The sequence below is a fragment of the Podarcis melisellensis genome (genome assembly GCF_964234715.1).
Source record: "Podarcis melisellensis genome assembly, chromosome: 12".
In the NCBI taxonomy this organism is placed as follows: Eukaryota; Metazoa; Chordata; class Lepidosauria; order Squamata; family Lacertidae; genus Podarcis; species Podarcis melisellensis.
In genome coordinates, this window is record NC_138544.1 from 8,834,141 (window position 1) to 8,848,784 (window position 14,644).

A 14,644-nucleotide genomic window follows, 5' to 3' on the forward strand; every position below is an offset into this window, starting at 1 on the left:
TTGGCCTTAGACTGAGCCAAGTGATGGTCAGTTCTTCCCGTCTCCCTAAGAGGCATGGCATTATCAACTGCACAGGATGCCTGTCAGATCAAAATCAGCACAACAGACTTACACACTGCTTTTGACATTGTGTCTCCACCCCACTTCCACATGGCCTAGGGCACACGTACCTAGGTTACAAGGTATACAGGTTCTTGGAACTAAGCGATTGGCTATTCTTGAATTAGAGGGGAATGGTCACATTCACCTACCGAATCATTTAAAGCTCCTGGAAAAGGGCATCTAACAAAGCAGTAGTTTGTACAAAGAGAAAGTTGTGTAGCTGACTCCCAAACACGAATCCTGATAATGTAAGGATGAACATCATATGCCTCCTATGTTCTGTTTCTAAGACCACCAAGGCATGTGGAAGAGGAAGGCAAGGAATGATGCAACAGGGGAATATGAGGCTAGGTTATTCTCCTCCTGCTGCAACATATCTATTTAGAGACACTATGTTTGGCTCAAATCACAGTTTCTGCCCCCTTTGTTGTCTGCCTCAACTGATTTCACAATCTTTCGCATGAATCACATTGTGTTTTTAATATTTTGTTGGGAGTCGCCCAGAATGGCTGGGTCAACCTAATCAGATGGGTGGCATATAATAAAATGTAATAATAATAATAATAATAAACCAGCCATGCCTTTGGGGCCAAGCACCCGTCCCAAATTTCTCCCATTAGACGCAATTATAGGTATGCATACCCCTCAAATGCAGTTTACATTTTAGGTTTGTGCAATATAAAAAAGCAGTCCAATGTTCCAAATCTTTTACTCACAGTTTTGAAGGTTTCTATTTCTTGCTGCATGTCCTCTAGCTTTTTGTCACATTCCAGCTGAATTGCTTTTTTCTGCAATTCCAGTTCTTCTAGGGCTAAAGATTCCTGTTGTTCTTTTTCTTGTGTAGTTTGTAGGTGTTCACTCCGGCACTTTTCCTGTGTCAAGAATTATGACTTTTTAAAAAAGAAAGTACCATAAAGTCACTGATCTATCAGCAGCACTAGGAGTATTATCTATTTTAATTCTTGCTCGTACATTTTTTTTAAAAAAGTGGATATCACACAAACAGATTAAAAGTCCACAAAGAACCTTATAATTTTATATTTTTCATGTAACTGTAAAGAATCTGAAAGTGAAGTTTCTGTGTGCAGAAAATGAAGAAATAGCAGCAATAATCTAGATTTAGAATTAATCTATTAGTCCTTATCTAACCTTACATACGTACATGACCAGCAGTAACAGAGTCTAAGGGAAAAGCTTCCAGGTCAAAACTCTGCAACCTTTTCCTCAGCATAATTCCCTGACTCTACCTATCCATCGATAGGGATGCAAGCATTTGTTCCATGGTATACAGGGAGCCTTCAACCAAACACAGTTCAGCTTACTAATATTTGCATTTGCAAACTCTTGAGTAAAGGTGACTGGATAAAAAAGACTGCCTTTTCAGTTACACAACACAATGAAATATGGACAAGTTCTGTCTGGAAACTCTTATACAGAAATCCATTTCCATACATTATGTTTCAGGTATATGTTTAAACCAAGCAAACTACCTAAAAAGGGGTGTGGGAGAAAGAAAAAGGAAGCCTTTAGAACAGACAGGCAAACTCTCCAAAACATGTCAAAAGTTCAGAAGTTCCTCTTTATGTAGCAGGCATGTCTAGAACATCTAGGATTGGCTACTGTAATGTACTGCATGTGCAGTTACCCTTGAAAACTATTTTAAAAACTACCAAGTTTGTTCAAAGTACAGTGTCCTGTCTGTTGACTGGGACAAGTCAGCGGGAAGGTATCCTGCCAATACTGAAAGCACTAGCTTCTTGCTAGTTTCCAAGCACAACTGAAAATCCTAGTGCTCATATTTAAAGCCTTCTAGAGTTTAGGACACTGGTCCCATACCAATCTGCCAGTATATTGAGGCCATTTTCAGAGGCTCTCCTCCAGGTGCCCCAAATTTCTGGAGGTACGAAATGGTGGGATCCCTACCATTTACTTCCACTGTTATCCTTTTGACACCAGGCACCAACATTCTATTCTCCCAAACTTTTTAATGCATTTTTGTGTTCTTGATTAACATGAATTTACTTATTGCATTTTATTTTAGAAATTGCTGAAGGGTGGTGTGCATATATGTATATATTTTAAATAAATAGGTGTTATTATTCACTTGGTCTGTAGATTCCCAGCTATACATCCAAATGCATCTTTATGCACCAAGTTCTCCTATTCATACTAAGATTTATTCATCATCACAAACACACATATACACATACTAGTCCCATCTGGCTCTTAAGAGACACTTACAAGAGCTGTTTTCATTTGTTCCTGAAACGCCTGGTCTTGAGCCCGTAATCTATCATTTAATAACTGTTCTTTGCTAGCCAATTCCCTTTTATGTAACTTTTCTAGTTCGGTAATTCGTTCTTCTGAAGATTTCTGCAAATTTGAAAGGCACACGTCTGATGTTACCCAAGAAACAAAGGTGCTTCTATATTATTGATCAAAGAGAAATGAAATAAAGAACAAAAATGTGACTAAACAGATTGCTTTCTTGCAAGAAATGCTATTTGGTGCTTTTTTTTAAAAAAAAAAAAGATCCAAAAGAGTTCCAGTTCACATCTGCCATTCTATATACATTTACTAAGGAATAAGTCCCATTCACCTCAAAGAGGCAGAGATGCAGAGAATTGCACTATGAATGATTCGCATCTTCCCATTCAGTTTTTAATAGGCCTTCAAGAGTACAATTCTAATTATGCTTACTCCGAAGCCCACTGAATCCAATGGGCCTTACTTCAAAGTATGCATGCATAGAACTACAGCCAAACAGTGCAATCCTATTAATATTTACTCAGCAGTAATAGCTGCATACAATGGAGTTAACTCCCAGATAAGTATGTTATAGCATTACAACCTTAGTCATATATTTCTGGGTGTTGCCTAGCAGCCAGGTTCAACACAATACTACAGAATCCATATACAGTGGTGCCCCGCAAGACGAATGCCTCGCAAGACGAAAAACCCGCAAGACGAAAGGGTTTTTCGGTTTTTGCGACGCTTCGCTAGACGATTTTCCCTATGGGCTTGCATCGCAAGACGAAAGCCCATAGGGAAATCTCGGGGACCTTTTTTTAAATGCTGGCGGTGGGGAGCAAAGCCTTTTCCCCCCCTCCGGACTTCAGAAGAGGTCCAGGAAGGCCGGCGGGGGCGAAAGGCTTTGCTCCCCACCGCCAGCATTTTAAAAGCGGTCCGGGATAGCAGGGAATCGCTTCCCGCTATCCCGGACGGCTTTTGAAGGCAGGCAGGGGGGAGCAAAGACTTTTGCCCCCCGCCAGAGGTCCTGGACCTCTTCCGAAGGCGGGCGGGGGGCAAAAGTCTTTGCTCCCCCCTGCCTGCCTTTCCGGGAGAGCGGAAAAGGCAGCGTTGCCTTCCCGCTCTCCCGGAAAGGCAGGCAGGGGGGAGCAAAGACTTTTGCCCCCCGCCCGCCTTCGGAAGAGGTCCAGGACCTCTTCCCAAGGCGGGCGGGGGGCAAAAGTCTTTGTCCCCCTGCCTGCCTTCCCGGGGGCTTTTAAATCGCCCCGGGACAGCTGAGAATTCCTCCGCTGTTCCGGGGCGATTTTAAAATGCTGGCAGGCAGCAGCGAAGGCTTCGCTGCCGCCCGCCAGCATTTTAAAAGCCCCCGGGACTGTCCCGGGAAGGCAGGCGGGGGGGGGGAAGCAAAGACTTTCGCCCCCGCCAGCCTTCAGAAGAGGTCGGGGGACAGACTGTCCCCAGACCTGGTCTGAAGGCGGTTCGGTTTCCATAGGAATGCATTAATTGATTTTTAATGCATTCCTATGGGAAACCGTGCTTCGCAAGACGAAAAACTCGCAAGACGAAAAGACTTGCGGAACGAATTAATTTCGTCTTGCGAGGCACCACTGTACCTTTTCTTCGTTACAGAGATTCAAACAATTCCTATCCATATTTTGGTTTTGCAGCACAGAAAGTAGCATGATTAAACACACAAATTCTTTTGTGTGTTAAACAAGGTTTTAGTGGAACAGTGTAAAGCTGCAAGATTGATTTATTATCAGATTCTTAGTACAGTGGTACCTCGGGTTACAGGCGCTTCAGGGTTGCGCACCGCGCTGAACTCAGAAATACCGGAACGGGTTACTTCTGGGTTTTGGCGCTTGCACATGCACAGAACTGCCAAATCGCGACCTGCGTGTGCACAGACGCAGCACTGTGGGTTGTGAACGTGCCTCCCGCACGGATCCTGCTGCAAAACCAACCCGAGGTTCCACTGTATAAAGGTAAGGGTAAAGGGACCCCTGACCATTAGGTCCAGTCGTGACCGATTCTGGGGTTGCAGCACTGAACTCGCTTTATTGGCCAAGGGATCCGGCGTACAGCTTCCGGGTCATGTGGCCAGCATGACTAAGCTGCTTCTGGCGAACCAGAGCAGTGCACAGAAACGCCGTTTACCTTCCCGCTTCCCTACTTGCACTTTGACGTGCTTTCGACCTGCTAGGTTGGCAGGAGCAGGGACCAAGCAACGGGAGCTCACCCCGTCGCGGGGATTTGAACCGCCGACCTTCTGATCGGCAAGTCCTAGGCTCTGTGGTTTAACCCTCAGCACCACCCGCGTCCCGTTCCACTGTATACTGCACTTTTATTCACCCATACACCCTCCCAACAAGGGAAGATTGAACTCTGCCAGTATTAACATGATATATTCTGATTTCAGCGTGAATTGTTACCTTATCTCTGCAGTTTACTTTACAGAAGATCTAGCATTTACCTTCATAATATTAACCACCTCCTGCTTCACCCTTGTTAATTCCTGTTGAAGGCTCACACGCTCTTCCTCGCTTGCTTTTTCTACTGCCTTGATCCTTTCATCCATTTCTGCTTGCAGTTTCTTGCGTGCTTCTTCAGTCCTTTGGGCTGCACTGAGAGCCTTCTCAAGCTCTTCAAATGCTGCAGAAAACAAGGAAAAGAAGAGGTTATATGTATGGTTTAACATGGCAGAAACTCTAGACAAAGTAAAATTACCATATGTAGGCCATATTCTCACTGAATAACCTAGCTAAAGAGAAATCATGAAGTCAGCCTGGAAAGGCAAACATTTACTATCATGTCAACAAAATAAAGCTCAGAAATCAAGGGACTAGGCTCTGCTTCCTGCTTAGTGTCAAACCTCTCAACCCTTAAAATAAATTGAACAAGAATATTGTATAGAAGAGGTAATTCAACAGAAATTCCCTTTTCACTCATGACTGCATAGCAATTCTCAGGAGTCTATAAGAATGTCTGGAATGCCTGCACTCATGTAATCCTAAGAGCAGCTTCTTTGCATTAGAAACGTGAATAACTATACTGCCATTTAACTTTAATACCGTTTCTTTAAAATTTATTACAGCTCAATTGGTATCCTTGTTTTAGCTCTCTAGAAGACAGGTCAGAACACTACTTTTATCAGCACATAACACTAAATCTAACTATGGCTAAGTGTGAACAAGCAAAAATCACAACCACTTCATTCCTCCTCTGAGCCTGTTGCACTACCAGAATCCAAGTCATGGTTTGCTTTGGCATTACATGCAAATCTGAGCCACAGGTTGTTGTCTCCAAAGAAACAATGAGTGATAAACAAATAACAGCTGGTTACAACTCATAGTTTATTTGGAATGAGACAAACCATAAGCCTGGACTCACACATACTGCTAAACCAAATGGTGATTTAGCTCTCAGTATTACCGCAGCAAAAGGAGGGAAGCAAAACAGCTGATATTTTTGCTCTGTGCATCAGCAAACTTGCTCATGTTAACCTAAGCCACAGTTTGGCATAGTGTTATATGTGAACCAAGTCTGGGCAGTGCATAATTAATATTGCAACTTGCTGATTATTTACTATGCATATGACTATATGCTGGTATTGTCTTAGTCTTCCTTTTATGTAAATTTAGTTGGTGTTTTAGCTGCCTTGATTGTTCCTTTTTAAGATAAAAAAGTGGAATGATGATTGTTTTAAATACATGAAAAATAATTTTATAATTTAAAAAATGTTATGACAATGTTATGACTGGAGAATTTTTATCAATGTTGTTGTTTTGGCATAGTAAAATCCTCAAGTGGGGGGGGGATCAAGTTGCCACATTAGTTAAAATTTAGGAACTGCCATATAATCAAAACATTAACACTACTGCATTTAAAAATATGGCACTGCCCATCTTCTCTGTCTTTTAATGAATTATCTATAAGCAGTAGCATTGGCTGCTACTGAGCTATGGTTGCAAATGTCTAGCACAGTGTCACAGCACTGTCAAGGCTGCAATCCTATATTTGGGTGTAGGCTCCACTGAATTCAATGGGTCTTACTACTGAGTAGACACTCACAGAATTGTGCTAAATTTTACAAGGGGGAAAGGAAATGATTCAACATGAGAATGCTATTTTGGGTGGCAGCAGCCTGTCAACTGCAACACACACTTTCCCCCTTAAGCTCTGATGGAGGATGAGCAATGAAACCTCATGGTGCAATAAATCAGAATTTAAGGTGTCTAAAAGGCACTCTGTCTAAAAGGCAGAGTTCATAAATGCACAGGCCATTTTATTATTTATTTATTTATTTTTAGCTTTTTGAAGTGTAAAGTGGGTGAAAAAGAAACACATATTCAGGTCCACAGGCAGGAAGAACAGAAACTTTCCGGTAAAGACTAGGAATGACTACTCAAATGCAGAAACCCAGCAACATGCAGCTGTATTACCATAAATACAAACACATGACACCAGGAAGAAAGCTAGGCAAGCATGAAAACACAAAGAAGCAGCACTTCACAGAAACACATTCTGTTCTCTAAAAGTAAAATTTTATGCATCTCAGGCATCCTAACACATAAGCAGAAACACAACATTACTATTTGAGGTAGCTAATTCTAATACAAGGGGCAGGTGCCAGCTGCAAATTATTGTGTATACTCATGAAGTTACGCAACAGGTGTCCATGTTCACCTTTTACTCACTCAGTGAGTCTGGTTAATGCAAAGCTATAAAACCAAATCGTAAAACAGAGGTGGGTTTTCGCCCCCCCATTATACTAGCATAGCTTTTTCAAAGTAACCAATGTGTAAGAATATTCTGCAATTTGCACTTGACAGGAAATCTAAGCAAGAGCTGTTTGACAGTGGAATGGGGTACTTCCCAAGTTCATTGGAGGTTTTTAAACAGAGGTTGGATGGCAATTTGTCAGTGATTATTTAGCTGTGTTTCCTGCACTGCACAAGGTTGGACAAGATGACGCTTCAGTTCCCATCCAGCTCTACAATTCTGTGTTTCTATGAATCTAAGTACACAATGATAAATCACTTCCACTGAACTGATCACATTGTAGCTTTCTGGGGCAAACATGAATGTTTTTCAAAGCAAAATGCTGAGGCATTCCTAAGCAATGCCAGCAAAGCAATTGAAGCTACGAGCCACAAACAATAGATGAGATGGTAAGCCAGAGTTCTTGACTGTGCTCCTTCAGACTGCAGGTGAGGACAGCAGAGATTTTTTTTAAAAAAATAAATGTACTTTTAATTTAACTGCACTTGGTCCTTACTGCAATCAATGAAAAGGGTTAGTCACAACCCAGTCCCAATCGTTCAACAGGAAATAGTCCTTATTGGTCCTTATTGAAATTGCTACAAAAAGTTAAGTACAACTAACTCTCTAGACTAGATCCAACCCACTGACTTCAGTAGGGAAAAAATCTCACTGCCCCTCTCTCCACAGAAGAAAGCTGTGCAGTGGAAAGCCGTGCTTATCAACTAATCTGCTGTTTGTGAAAACTGTCATCACTTTTTTAAAGCAGTTCGTGATATGGAAGAGGAGCGAAAGGAAGGGTTGAGCTTCACCTGAGCTAGCAAGCTTACATTCATATTCTCAAAAATGCATTTTGTGGGTTTCCACAAAATGGTCTCTCTATGAAATAATGAGCTATAGAAGAATGGTATCTTTTACTGGTCCAACTCTGTTTTAAAGCAAGTTATCAAGCTGTTGAACGCAAGTTGAGCACACAGGTTCTCCATCAGTTATAGGGGATTTAAGATAAAGTATAAATTATCTGTTTTTATACATGAAAGCCTAACTTCTCACCTTGCACTAACAAATAAAGATTCAGAGAAGGTTCAATTAACTTTTGCCAGACAAAGAGATAGCTCATGGCTCAGAGTGTTTCAGGGGGAAAATATCACATTTATTTGACTACTCTGTGGGATTCCATGGGATAAAAGAAACATTACCAGGCTGCAGAATGTTGGCAACTGAATTGATGTTGCGCCAAAAAAGATGAAGGCAGCCATATACAAGAGTGTGTTGCATCATTATGAGCCACAGAGTGGTATTCTGTGAGATCAACAGCATATCCTTTTTCTCTAATGGAACTGGTGAAGGAAAATGATGAGCACAATTTGCAATTCTTTTTAAAACACTCTTCATTTTTTTAAAAAAAGTGAAGTGCCAGCCATAAGCCAACTCCTTGCTTTTGCTCTGATGAAATACCTAGGTGTGGTTCAAAAGCTTGCAACAAATTTTCATAAACAACTAGAGTTGGTGCAATAAAAGCTATCTTTACCTCTTTCTTTTAAGTCTTTCATGCCATATTAACTGATGTCTTCAACTTATGGCACTATCTAGTGGTGAAAGCAGGAGATAACAGCATGGAACCAAATTATGCAGACTAAGAAATACTCATTTAGTCTGTTTCAACAAGTATGCAAGAAATGGAAGTGCAGAACTGTAACAAAAAAAATCATCTAGTCAAAACAACATTCTCTTACATTTAGGCAACCTGCACCAATAATGAATAAGCACCTGAATATATATAAGAGTTTCTTGTCTATGAATGAAATAGCTTTTATGCAAAGAAGGAAAACAATTACAAGGATTTATTTGAAATGGTTGTTTTACATGGCCAAACACTGGCGAACCCTCACAATGTTTTGTGCAGAATATTTAATATTGGTATAATGCTAAAGTTTGAATTATGAGAAATTAATGTACAAGTTATTATAACATAACCGATTTCCAAGAGCTGTAAAACAACGCCAAATATTCCAAGGCATTAAGAGATTTAACTACCATACATTGAACTGAAGGCACTCACTTTAGGTATTGCCTGAGAAGCACAGAATTTACTTTCTAAAGCCCTCTGCAAGCAGCAGTTGAGTGATATAAGTAAGAGATCCCTTACCCCAATCCTGTTCATACAAGGCTTGGGAAAGGCACCATGATTCACTTATTGGCATGTGTGGATGCACAAAAATAAGATGCTTAGTGAGATTTTAACACAATACTTTCATTATTACAGAATGAAAAGCTGCAGTAATAATCTGACATATGAACTGAACTGTTATGGTTTTATTTCATTTAGTTTCAAAGTTTAGCATTCCAAGCATATTTTATTATATATATTTATTACAAGAATTGTTGCAGTGACCTGCCCATCACATTTGAACACTGGTAACGCAATCCTACCTACTGACTCACAAAAATAAAATAAAAAAGGAGGACTTTGGCTTAAAGCAGTATCTTTGTGTCTCTCAACAACTTAGATATACAAGCATATCGAATTTACCTATCCTTAATATTAAATAGATGCAATAACTCTGTAAAGTATTATCTAACATTTTATATCAAAACAAAAAATTTGTAAAAGATAACATTTTGCTTTCCATTCTGTTTATCTGCCATTTCCCCCACAATTAACTATTTCTGTTTAACAAGCGAAAAGAGAAATGCTAAGTCTGGAGGTAGGATGTTGGATGTGTGGAGTGACTAAGAACACAGAAAATACAGGCATAAAACTGTACTGCTGCAAATATGAGTCATCCTCATGGCTGCACATTATCTCTTCTCATGAGCAATTTCTACTGCACTGTCAACACCAGTTAACAAACCATAATTACTTTGTAAACCTGAATCGAAAATCATGGCTTGAAGTAGTTGCAATCCATGGTTATAGAAATATGATTTGGAATTACCCAGGGGTGGCCAACAGGTAGATCGTGATCTACCGGTAGATCACTGGTAGATCACTGGCTCCCCCCACAGAAACTCAACAACTTTGGCTCCCCTAGGAAAAGCTCAACAACTTTGAGTTGAACCCCCCAAAAACGGGGGTAGATCACTGCCAGATTTTAATTCAGAAAGTAGATTGCAGCCTCTTGGCTGCAGCCTAATGGCTTGCAGATAGTCTGCACCAGGTCTCAAAAGACAGATCCTCCCATTGTCCCCACATTTAGTGTCTAAAGGTAAAGGTAAAGGTAAAGGTAAAGGGACCCCTGGCCATTAGGTCCAGTCGTGACCGGCTCTGGGGTTGCGGTACTCATCTCGCTTTATTGGCCGAGGGAGCCGGCATTTGTCCACAGACAGCTTCTGGGTCATGTGGCCAGCATGACTAAGCCGCTTCTGGCAAACCAGAGCAGCGCACGGAAACGCCATTTACCTTCCCGCCAGAGCGGTACCTATTTATCTACTTGCACTTTGACGTTCTTTCGAAATGCTAGGTTGGCAGGAGCTGGGACCAAGCAATGGGAGCTCACCCCGTCACGGGGATTCGAACCACAACCTTCTGATCGGCAAATCCTAGGCTCTGTGGTTTAACCCACAGCGCCACCTGCGTCCCATTCAGTGTCCACATCAGGTCAGACTAACTAGCAGGAATGGAGTGTCTCTTTTTCATAGCATGTGACTTCATGCTTAAGCTATTGGTATGACTACTACTGAATGCCAAGAGTTTTAGCTGCTGCGTGGAACTTAGAAGTAAGGTGGCTCCTCATCACAGGACTTGCTGTCAAACATACTGATCTAACTCCTTCAACTTGTAAGGCACTGCAGAAGCACATTATTCAAAATGAGGTGGCTTAAATCTATGTGGACCATCCTAGCCAGCTCTGATTCCATGATAGGGTTGAGCACTTCCCCCCTAACATGTTTATGTTATAAATGAGGAATGTTGGAACTGTTTTGTCTGCCAACTTATTGCCTCTTTCGTTTCTGTACAAGCAATTAAGGAAGGAGTAGAGCAAGGATGGCTGGAGGTTTCCACCAATTTCCACTAGGTGCTATCACTACCATTAGTCAAACAGTGTTGTTAATTTTTTTGGGCCAGGGAAATGGGACAGTTAGTGTTAGTGTTGCAACAGTTAGTGACAAAGTGCAAAGAAATGATGCCAAAGAAATGTTTCCTGCTTGGATAAGGAACAATCACCACAACTTCTTACCAGCTTTTTCAGACTTTTCCTTCTGTTCTTTTAACTCTTCACCTTGCCTAACCACCTGCTTGACGCGAGTACGCAACTGGGCAATTTCTTCCTCCTTCATTTCCAATGTTTCATGCATTTGCCGTTTGGTTTCTGCTATTACCATGCCCTATAAAATAGGTAATTACAGATAAAAAGGGTGCTGTGTGGATACATACATACACACACTCAGAAACAAGACATAGTTATTGTTATGCAACTTCCCCACCTCTTTGTTGCATTAGAAGAAAGTGTAGAAGCATTGTGAGGAAGAAAACACTACCGAGTACTGGACAAATATACAGCAACTATAACCAAGAGGATGGAAAGAGGATCTGGAGATTAATGGTGGAACTTTAAAAAAACCCAACCCTCAGACTCTGATTATGTGTATGCAGAGCTCCATATCTATGACAAGTCAAAGACCATGCAGGGGAGAAGGGAACTGGCAAAAGTTACCTCCCCTTCCTTCCAAGAAAAGGATTCTGCTCCTGGATCTAAAGCCTTCTGTGGATGGAAGGAGTTGCTCTGGTCACAGAAGAAAAAGTTTGCATCCAATTCTCTCTCTCTCTGTGTCGCTCTCTCATATATCCTCATTTTAGCAGTTATTTTCAAGACAGTCGGCAAAATAAATTCCATGCAATTTTTATGCCTGAATTAGCACTGTTGGTACAATACTTTAGGAATTTAAAAATAATCTATATTGCTTACTTTATCTTGCTCTAGCTGTTCTATCAAGTTCTTGGCGTCACGTAACTGAGTGATCAGCTTGGTCTTCTCAGCCATATGAAGATCCTAGGAGACAGGTTAAAGTATAAGCAGTCTACCTATCTTGCAAGAACTCTCTTCCCCTCACCCACCAAAGCTTCACATTTGAGTACAGGGAACGACCATTTTGCATGCGACTGCTGATGCACACACCACTTTCAGCCCGGGAAGGGGATGAAACGGCGCAGGCTTACATGTACCCTGCCAACGCATGCAATGACCTGGAAAACAACCCCCGTGGAAACAAGGAGCCTGTATTTCTTACTTGAATATATACTACCATTCAGCTCCCCACTGGAGAACATCAACACACACAACTCTGGGAATCCTCTGCATTAAAATACCTTTTCGCTCCTTATAAATGCTGGTTATATAGGGAGGAGGCTGAAAATATTTGTTTCCTTGTTGAAGTTATACTGATATCAGACATTACAGACTTTGAGGGTACAAGCTTTACTTAAAACATTTATACGACGTTCTTTGCCCAAAAAGGCTCCTAGAGCTTCTTAAGGAATAATGCGGAAGCTAGTATAAAACTCACTTAAAATTTTAATTTTCAGGCATACACTAGATTAAAAATAAAATAAAATAAAATAAAATAAAGAGTAAAATACTTCCAGTTCCTACTATTGTTAACAAGGACTACAGCCTTGCTCCCAACTGTGCATGAAATATCTCACTCTGCTGAACATTTAAAGGAGCATGTTTCCCCTTCTGGAATAAAAACATCACTGCATGCTTATATGAAAATAAAAAACCCAACAAACCTACTTTGAAGTCTAATTAAGTTAGGTTAATAAACACACACAATTAGAAATGTGCAATTTAAGATATGCAGTTCTGGAAGGTTCTGACATATAGTCTACATCTTTTATTATTATTCCATTTAATAGAATTGAAACCATGTCTTGCCCTTACCTTGGGCATTCAGGAATTTTACAATATTTTTCAGGATGTGACATCTGGCATCTTTTGCTTTATCAGTTAAGCAAAGAAAATTTTGACCTTGTGTGAATTGATACACAAAGTCATTTTTCAGTACCTTTATTTTCTCTAGTTCCTGAAGTCTCTCATCCAGTTGTTCCTGAAGTGCCTCTTTTTCATTGGTTAGCTGTACCGAGCGCTCTTTATATGAGCGGATTGTTTCTTTACATCGGTGGAGCAAGTTCTCTTGACGTTTCACTCGCTGAGTAAGAGCTTCTAGTGTTTTAGCAGAATCCCCATCACCACCTACATCAAACAGAAAATTATGTTTGGGCAATATAATTGCCTGGACAAAAAATGCTTGAATATCATGACTGAAGAAAGGTGTGAGGAAAGTAAAGTTTATATCCAAAATAGCACTAAGTCATTGGTTCCGTTACTGCAATAATTTCCACTTGCACAACCAAACTCCTCACTCTCCTTCGCCCATATTTTCCCTAAATCTTGTCTGAAAGTTCTTCCTACCCTCTGGAGCAGATTTGGGGTTGCCAGAATACATAAAACAACCTTGCCTTCGATAGGAGAAATTTTAAAAAGAAGAAAAGGGGGGGGGGGAGAGAAGCCAGCAAAGCAAACCCCTGTCATGTAACTGAAAGGGAATATGCGGAGCCCTGATAAGCACATCTTACCTTAGCAACATCTTGCCCCTCCTCCCAGAGAGAAAGGGGTGCATGCAGGAGGAAAAGGAATTTTTGTTGTACAAGCATAAATTCTAATGGAACAAGGCACTGGATACTGGCCAATGTGAACTAAATAAATGAAGAATACTATTGTAGGGCTCTCATAGTAACATCGTCTGGAAGTACTTAAAACCCCCTGCATGTTCAGTAAGAGATCTTAACATCAATATTTTATTAACAATCTAAAATGCAGCTGTAAAGCCCTACCAACACTGAACTGGAAATCTGTACAGTCATACCCTGGGATGAATATGCTTTAGGTTGAGCATTTTCGGGTTCTGCTCTGCGGCGACCCGGAAGTAACAGAATGCGTTACTTCCGGGTTTCGCCACTTGCGCAGACGCTCAAAATGACATCATGCGCAGAAGCGGCGAAACGCAACCCGCACAAGCACAGATGCGTGTTATGTTCGCTTCAGGATGCGAACTGGGCTCTGGAACGGATCCCGTTCGCATCCAGAGGTACCACTGTATTAGGAAACATAGTTATTCAGTAGAACTTGATGAGATGAAAGCACAAGATTGTTAGTATCTTATTTTCAAGATATTTACACTCTTTTTCTACTACACCAACCTACCAGGACTCTCTGGTTGCACAGCATTCTCTGTGTTTAAATCTTTTGTTGGACTCTGAACTTCTGGTTGAGTCTGAACATTTGGATCAGGTAACTCAATACTTATTTGGCCATTTTGCAATCGTTGTTTCAGTAATGATACCTGCAAAAACAACAAAGTAATATAATTGTTTATTCAGCTACTGTCTGACATTTCTTAACATATAATTAAAATGTTCACTTGGCTGCTGACAGGTGAACTACAGCATAATGTCAGAATTCTGAAAAGCTGCTGGCCCATTGCAGGCATATTGGTGAGACAGAAGCAGACAGAGGAGGAAGATAAG

At 40.9% G+C, this 14,644-nt stretch overlaps 1 protein-coding gene across 5 annotated transcripts in view; it reads right to left on the reverse strand.

Annotated features, from left to right (window-relative positions):
* The window catches only part of GOLGA4 (golgin A4), a 52,923-nt gene that overhangs the window by 21,353 nt on the left and 16,926 nt on the right, over nucleotides 1-14,644 (reverse strand). For 4 of the 5 annotated variants that reach the window (XM_081930965.1, XM_081930967.1, XM_081930966.1 and 1 more), the window contains 7 exons: nucleotides 14,322-14,460; nucleotides 13,123-13,310; nucleotides 12,024-12,107; nucleotides 11,295-11,442; nucleotides 4,826-5,004; nucleotides 2,344-2,475; nucleotides 819-974 (listed from right to left, as the gene is read on the reverse strand). In XM_081930965.1, the coding sequence (XP_081787091.1) occupies nucleotides 819-974; nucleotides 2,344-2,475; nucleotides 4,826-5,004; nucleotides 11,295-11,442; nucleotides 12,024-12,107; nucleotides 13,123-13,310; nucleotides 14,322-14,460 (1,026 nt within the window). The remainder of the gene's footprint in view (nucleotides 1-818; nucleotides 975-2,343; nucleotides 2,476-4,825; nucleotides 5,005-11,294; nucleotides 11,443-12,023; nucleotides 12,108-13,122; nucleotides 13,311-14,321; nucleotides 14,461-14,644) is intronic. The other variant, XM_081930968.1, reaches the window with a different exon arrangement.